The sequence below is a fragment of the Petaurus breviceps genome, unplaced genomic scaffold (assembly GCF_028583685.1).
Source record: "Petaurus breviceps papuanus isolate PSGF00001 unplaced genomic scaffold, PetGlider_PUasm1.0 175, whole genome shotgun sequence".
Taxonomy (NCBI): Eukaryota; Metazoa; Chordata; class Mammalia; order Diprotodontia; family Petauridae; genus Petaurus; species Petaurus breviceps.
This window is the reverse complement of record NW_027185764.1, coordinates 6494300-6502074: the sequence shown is the minus strand read 5'-3', so window position 1 is coordinate 6502074 and position 7775 is coordinate 6494300. Positions and strand designations below refer to the sequence as shown.

The following is a 7775-nucleotide window of genomic DNA, read 5'->3' as shown; positions in this document are numbered from 1 at the left end:
TTCTCCTGCTTCTGAAGCTCCTTCTCCTGCTTCTGCCGCTCCTTCTCTTGTCGTTTGGTCTCCTTTACCTGTCCCAGAGGTGTGCTGTTTCCAGTTGGTGAGGGCAGGGAAGGATGGAGCCCTTCAGCTGTAACCACAGGGCCTGGAGCAGGGCCAGCACTAGCTCTTCGAACAGGAGGCGGTGGGGAGGAAGCTCCAGCCCTGGAGGCACGACTTTTGAGGCCTGGAAGGCTGAGGAGGCTAGATGACGGTCCCAGGGGGGGCTGCTGCCGCCTTCGCTCCTCGTGGATGGCTCTTGAGCCATGAAGCCTCCTGGATGGTCGGTACTGCAGCTCCCCCCGGGTCTCTCTCCACTTCTTTAGCTGGGCAGCATTTTCACGCTCTATCAGGGCCTCTGTCACAGGGAGGTTTGTTACCTGAAAGGAGAAGAATGGGGCATGAAGCGCAAGAGTCTCAGGAACAGCAGAAAGAGGCAGGAAATATGGAGATGCTGGGCAAAACAGGACAGGAAACACCGACCTCGTGCACAAGGAATTCCTCCTGCATGCACTGCTGAGGTAAGTTCCTTAGCTGCTCCATGGTCTCATACATTCCCTGGCAGGACCGGAGCTTCTCTACAGAGCCCAGCGTATGCCGCAGAAGCACCAGAGCGACCCTGAAGATGATCTTGACTCCTGAGGAAAGATTAGGTATCAGAGGTCACTAGAGGGTAGAAGAGGCTGCTGAAAACCTGATTCCAAAGCTCTTACTCTTTTTTTAAAATTTCAAGGCCCAGATGACTCCCTCCCTTTCCCACCTTCACCAGATAACAATGAATTCTGCTTGAGGATTTGTGCCCTGGGTCATCAGAGAGATGATGGCATTCTCTAGCAATTGCTACAGAAACCACTGTGTTCTGAGGAAGCTGTTCAGCTTAAGTATGTGTTAGCAACCCAAGGACACTCTGTAGTTCTCTCAACAGTAGCTGGGTCAGGGGCATCTATGAAGTGATCAGGATTATGAAGAAAGGGTATTAATATTAGCCAACTAACAGGAAGAGGAAACTAACAGAAATCTATTCCATGTGCAGGCTGCATCCCACTCTCAAGATTTACTCTCACCCTCTTTTAGAGCTGGTATACTGTTGTGAGAGCAGAAAACTCTCTTGAAACCAGTGTGATAAAGAAGACAGTAAAGACAGTGCATAACAGTAAATAACTTGCTCCTCTGTGAGGGGGTTTTGCCCTCAGATAGGAGCAGATGGAAGAGTGACAAGCAAAAAAACAGAATGACGACAGAAGTCCTTCAGAGGAAGCTTGAGAAGGAACCAGAGCACTAGAAGTGTCCCCTAAGCACTGATACCTTCACAGAAGAACATATCCCAGACTCGGAGAACCGAGGCCCAAGGCAGAGTTCGAGCAAAGATGCACATGAACCACTCAGTCATGTAGAGTACAGGGTCAATGCGCTGACGCCGAAGGTGTCGGTGAGCTAAAGGGGAAGCCCGCCGAAGAAGGGCAAAGAAGATCTCCCCATCCAGCTGGATGGCCTCCTGAAGAGGGGGCAGAGAGACAGAGACCATATTGACAAGCTGAAGGGAAAAGATTCTCTAACCTCCCTTCTCCCAAATTCGCCCTTCCAGCCTGCCTTGGTTCCACACCAAAGTGTTACTCACCAGCCCAGCACTGTAGTAGCCAGGAAGGTATTTGTCACATATCTGTACCAAGCACCAGAAGGCTTGCTGGAGAGGAAAAGGAGAGTGGATGTGTAAGGAATGAAGAGAACAGTGTTAAACTCCCCATCCCTACCCCTCTGACAGCCCTGTGGCCACTCCCCCTCTTCCCACGCCAAAAGGCTCTCTGAACACGTGCAAGGTATTGCCAGAGACTCCAGTTCCTCCCACTGTCCAACCCCAGGTTCCTTGTTCCTGCACTCTGACCTCAGCAGGCATATGCATGAGCAGCACAGCTGCCACAGGGGCCTGGGCTTGGCAGTAACCCTCGTCAGGCCGATAGATGGTGTAGGCCTTCAAGATTCGATAGAGGTCTTGCTGCCTGCAGGCACAGGAGAGAGAAGATTACCATAGTAACTGGGATCCAATGGTTCTGGAGGACATCTGTTCAGACTGCCCCAAACCTATCCTAAGAAGCTGTCTATAGTACATGTCACTCTAGCCCCCTCTTCTCAGCTCTAATCTGGCTGCACATCCACAGCTACCAGATTAAGCTTCCTGACACATAGCTATGATTATGTCATCCCCACCCACCTACTCAAAAACCTACCATGAGGGGCAGCTAGGTGGTGCAGTGAGTAGAGCGCTGGACCCGGAAGTCAGAAGGACCAGAGTTTGGATCCGGCCTCAGACACTTAACACACACACACATACACAAAACTAGCCATGTGACTTGGGCAAGTTAATTAACACCAATTGTCCTCCAAAAAAAAAAAGCAAAAAAAAAAAAACAACCCTTCCATGACTTCTCACTGTCCACAAAAGAAAAGTCTAATTGCTCTGCTTGGTTCTCAAGCCCTAACCTCCCTTTCCAGTTTTATATTCTTTCCCCTCTTCAAATACTTCAATAATAACCTAAACTACTTTACAGTATAGCAAAACATGTAATTTTTCCTTTTCTGCTCTTTTGCTTATGCTACTACTGAGAAAGCCCTCCTCCTTCTCTACCAATCAGAATTCTGCCTATTGTTTGGAGCCCAATTCAAATGCTCTTTCACAATTCTTTTCCTAATTTTCTAGTCAGAAGCTCCATAGTAGTCTGTACCTTTTTTATATCACTTAATCATACCCTACTTTTTTAATTTAGTTATTTGTTTGTCTTTCCCCCTTCCTCACTACACTGTGCAGAAATCAACCATATTTCCATCTTTGTGTTCTGCATAACACTGAACAAAGGGCCCTTAAGCTGTATCAAAATTTTTGATAAATGAAACTGCCCAAGATTTTTTTTTTATTATACACTGTCATCTACCCCTGAATCTTACCCATGACCCCCTCGGGCAGCAAACATCTCATGAAAGGGGAATTGTCGATGCAAGTCCTTCTCAATCACATCCAGCCACTTAGGGTCTCCAGGGGCCCGTTCCAGCTCCTTCAATAAAATGGAAAAGTTATATCTCTCTGTAGCAATCTTCCCCCCACCCCACTTTCAAGGGAAAGTTCTCTAGACCTTTCTCCCAACACACGAAGGAAAGCCTTGACTTGACCAGAAGACAAGGCAGAGCTGGCATTCCTATAGAAATATTCTCCTGACAACCGGCTGCCATCCATACCTCAAATTTACCGGGGTTCTGATCTAGGAGTTCCTTGCTGTTGGACAGGAACTGCCAGGCTTTGGCTCTAAGGGATGAGGGGATGCCCTTTCGGCATCGAAGCTTCACCTAGCAGAAAGGAGACAGGAGTGGGAAGGATGACATACATGACCATAGACTTTTACTTGGCCTAGATCAGCCCTGATGCTACATTGTTTACTGGAAGGGACCAACCATCCCCTCAGGGCTCATCCTAAGACCCAGCTTCTAGCTCCCAAGCAAGGTTGGCTCTAGGGTTATCCCAATGTCAGACAAAATAAAGGCACTTGTGCTTTATCTTTACATATTTAACATTTGCCATTTTCATGCCCCCAACATAGCACAACATACTATCCAGTCTGCCAGGCTGACTGTGCATAATTTTCCCCCAAAGACTTTGATAATTTTTTGCTTTTTCCCACCCTCCTTATTAATGGAAAAGTTGAAGGGCAGAGAAAAGGAAAGGCAAAAAGGCTGCAGGCCCTCCCAGGTAAAGGGTGCATCAAACCCTGACCTCGCTCTCACATTTCAAGTACCTTCTGAAATCGACGAGATAACCACTTATCCCAGTTACTGAACATGTCCAGCCACTTTAGCTCCCGCTGACGGGCCACATCAACAGGGATAGAGCTTTCCCTGGGGGAGAAAGGAAAAGGAGTCCAACTGATGTCACCCCAACCATAAGTTTCTCCATCCTCTCTTCAGTAAACCCTCAAACTTCTCCCTTTCAAATCTCCTCAGATTCCACAACTTCCCATTTTTAAACCCTAATCTTTAGGTGTTGAACCATTATATCCACGATGACCTAGCCCAAGGAAATGGAGGTGTCAGGGGTCATTCCATTATCTGGTAGGAAGGGGAACAAGGATGACCAGGATCCAGATAGAGGGAAGGAAGGAGTCACAGCAGTCACACCCCACACCTTGGGAGGGAGTGACTCAGGCCATAGGAGGCCAGGGAACTAGGAAAGAGGGCAGGGCCTGGGGAAATGAGGAAATGGAGAAGAGGCACTCCTACCCCTTTCCCCTGTGAAGACCTAGAAGTCTCTGCTCCCTTACTCAGAAAAGTTTCATTCATTGTTCACCTCCCCCTAAATTATACTCTATCCCTTTATACTTTTTATGACCTCCCACATCAGGGCAGGGGAAAAGTAATGAACATGGAATTGGCTTCATATGCCCTGGCCCCACCCCTCAGGTTAAAGTCAAGACTCCCTTGGCACCTACATTACGCTTCGGCATGGTGGTTTCCTTGCCTCAACAAGACTACAGGACCTCCATCACAGCCTGTAATCCAACTACATTCCTAAATACTATTCCTAAATGGCTGCCCTTTAACCCTTAAGCCAGTAAGACCTCGGCCCCTACCCTCTGAGAATCATGGACTGACAGGGGCGTTAGAGAATGTAGTCTGACCCCCTCTTTTTACAGATGAGATAAACCCGGAGACTATTAAATGATATGTCCAAGGTAAACACTGCAAGTTAGGAGCAGAGACAAAACTAGAACTCAAATGACCCAATTCTGAAGTCCAGTGTTCTTTCTACCACACCAGGCTTCACAATAAGTTACTGATCAAGGGTTAATGTAAATGAACTAAACTTCCTTTTGAAGTTTAATTCAAAGCAGCCCTCAATACTGTCTAAGTTGGAGGAACTATGGAACTGACAGGATTTATAAATGTCACCTCTTCTGAAGGGCCCTTTCTCCCCATACCAGGAGTGGTCCCATGGGGTCCCAAGTACTCACAGGCTTCCGGAGTACTGGCTGCCCCCCAGGAATCCATACTTGTCTGTCTTGCGAAGGGCAAGCCCGTTGATTTCTGAGTCTGAGCCCATGGAGCTCACATCATCTGCCAAGGACTCTAAGGTACCTGACATGAGGCTCACAGAGTCCAGGTAGCTCAAGCTGTCTGGGGCTTGTCCACGAGGGCCTTGAATTCCAGGACCTAAGCTAGACATGGAGCCCAGGTCCTGGGAGCCTTCAGCTGGCTCAGGGGCTGGGGTCACAGTTACCGTGGCTACTGGAGTCCCACAGACTGTAGGAGACTCCGTCCCTGTCCCTGCTGGCACTGCAATGGCTGGGCCTGCCATTGCCACTGCTACAACGGCTTCACCTGTTGCCTCTGTCTCTGGAGCGGCTGGCCCATCTGTTGTCAGTCCTGCTGTTACAATGGTAGCTGGTCCAGGTGTTCCTGAAGCCACCACCATTCCTGGTTTGGGTGCAACAGGAGGCTTGGCTGTCACAACAGGCACAAGAGTTGTACTGTCTTCTGTCACAGACGCAGGTGCTCCCGGGAGGGCCAAGTCGGCCACTCCAGTGGCCAGGTCCAGTCTCGGTGCCGCCCCCACTTCTGATGTGGTCGGTCCCACTGGGCTGGTGACCCGGGAGTCGCTTACAGGGGCTGTCTGCGAGCCTGCCCCGGTTGCTGCTGCTGCCTCTGGTCTGGCCACTGGCACGGGGTCCGTGCCCACCTCGGGGGTCACAGCACCGGTGGGCAAGGCTGCTCCTGTTGCTGCCACCGTTCCTGGTGCCACCGGCCTGCCCCGGGGCTCCGAGGCTGTCCCGGGCCCAGGCTCTGTCCTTGGGAGTCCTGCGGGGCTGGGGCTGCCTGTCGTCCCCTCCCTGGTCAGGCTGGGGTCAGGATCCTGGCCGGAGGCCGAGGCTGCCGCCACAGCTTCTAGAGTCAGCACCACCACCGTGCTGCCCCCGGACCCCGTGCCCCCAGCCGGCCCCGCTGACCCTGCGGCGGCTGGCGGAGGCGGCTGCCGGCTCCCGGGGATGCCAAGAGCGGGCCTGGGGCCACCGGGCACCCAGGCTGGGCGGGCCTCTCCGGGGGCCACCAGGGTGACCGGAGAGGAGGTGGCCGTGGTCACTGGGGGCCCCGGGGCCACCACCAGCACAGGCCCAGCCCGGGAGCCCCGAGGTGGTGGGGAGGGGGCCACTGAGGCGCCGTGGCGGCGTGGGGGGGCCACCAAGGGCGCCGGGCCTGTCTCCATGGCGACGGCCCCGCACCAAGGTGCTCCTCACATCCCCCTCCCCGGAGGCTGGGCCTGGGGGAGGAGCCACCCCACCCACCGGGAGGGAAAGAGGGAGGGAGGGAGGGGGGAGAGGGTGAAGGGCGCGGCCTAGCCAGATGGCGGGCGCCCGAGCAGGACAGAGAGGGAGGGGGAGGGAGGGAGGGAGGGGAGGGGGAGGAGGGGGCCGCACAGGGCGGGCGCCTAGCGGGGGTCCGGCTTGCGCCCTCTCACCCTCGCTCGCGCGCTAACTCTCTCCCCCCTTTGGGCTGGTGGCCGTCTTCACGCATGCGCACAACATCGTTAGCTGGGCGGAGCGCTCCCCCCCGCCCAGCGCTCCAGTCAAACAACTGGCGCTTGCGTGAAGTGTAATCCCACCCACCTCGCCTTCCCTAGCCCGCCTTTAAGGGGATCCTAGCCAATCATTTGGAGATAAAGAATGACGTTCCTACCAATCAAGAAAAAGTAGGTGGGATCGCGGGGAAGAGGAAGCAGGGGCGGGGCGTGCTGTGAGGAAAATGTTCTGAGAGCCAACCAAAACGGAAAACAAGGCGGAAGAAGGTGGGTTGAAAAAAGTAGCCAATTTTAAAAAAGGGTGTTGGCAACTGCTGGCCAATAAAAAAAGTTAGTGAGAGTTTGACCGCGGAAGGATAAAGGAAGGGGTGGAGTTTGAGAGGGAAAAGGTGGGCCCCAGAATTCTCAAGCTATTAGGAAGAGAGAAAAGGAGCCGGGTGGACCAATGAGGAAGGGATGGCAGGGTCAAAATTGACAGATGTGATGTCATATATGGGCGATGATCGACAGCAGGTATAATCAATAGAAAGCTTTAAAGATCCGAGGTCCTCCAGAGAAGCAGAGGAGAGAATGACCGCTAGTGGGCGGGCTAATCGTAGGAGGGATTCTCCTTTTTCAGCCAATGAATGCGTCTTCAGGAGCCAGGGGCAGTCGAGAGAAACTGACAACTACGACAACCAATGGATATTTCGGGAAGGTCTTGCGGCTGCCAGCGGGAGTGGTGGCGTTGGGGACAGGCAGTGACAGTCCGTGGCAGGTGGCGGGAGGGAAGAGCGGATGGCGGGTGACAGTCGGGGACAGCTCAGGAGAGCTCCTCAGCACCTCCTCCCCTCCTCACCCCATCCCTGCCTCTGTCTGCACCCTTAGATCCCCTGGCAATGCTCTGCACACAGTGGGAGCTTTAAACACGTTCTATGAATTGAATGAATGAATGAATGAATGAATGAATGAATGAAACGAACGAATCTGTGGCCCCGGAACATTTCGCATCTAGGAGTGAAGGTGCCCCTGCCCTGATCGTATTGGTTGATTGATTCCAGTGCTTACATTGTTCTTAGCATATAGTAGGAGCTTAATAAGTGCTCACTGTCTTGATTTGATCTTGGACCACACCTCCTCCCACCCTCTCTGGGATCCCCCTCTCCACCCAGATTCCACTCATCCAAGGCTCCTGACCTTCCAG

General features: G+C 52.5%; 1 protein-coding gene across 1 annotated transcript in view; it reads right to left on the bottom strand.

Moving 5' to 3' along the window:
* TBC1D10B (TBC1 domain family member 10B) overlaps positions 1 to 6420 on the bottom strand; it is a 7882-nt gene extending 1462 nt beyond the window's left edge. Inside the window, exons 1-9 of the mRNA XM_069084679.1 lie at positions 5031 to 6420; positions 3819 to 3918; positions 3265 to 3372; positions 2977 to 3083; positions 1919 to 2033; positions 1655 to 1720; positions 1342 to 1531; positions 520 to 674; positions 1 to 416 (exon numbers count right to left, since the gene is read on the bottom strand). The exon at positions 1 to 416 is cut by the window's left edge and continues 1462 nt beyond it. Of these exons, the coding sequence (XP_068940780.1) occupies positions 1 to 416; positions 520 to 674; positions 1342 to 1531; positions 1655 to 1720; positions 1919 to 2033; positions 2977 to 3083; positions 3265 to 3372; positions 3819 to 3918; positions 5031 to 6280 (2507 nt within the window). The 5' untranslated portion in view covers positions 6281 to 6420. The remainder of the gene's footprint in view (positions 417 to 519; positions 675 to 1341; positions 1532 to 1654; positions 1721 to 1918; positions 2034 to 2976; positions 3084 to 3264; positions 3373 to 3818; positions 3919 to 5030) is intronic.
* Between the last annotated feature and the right edge of the window lie 1355 nt (positions 6421 to 7775).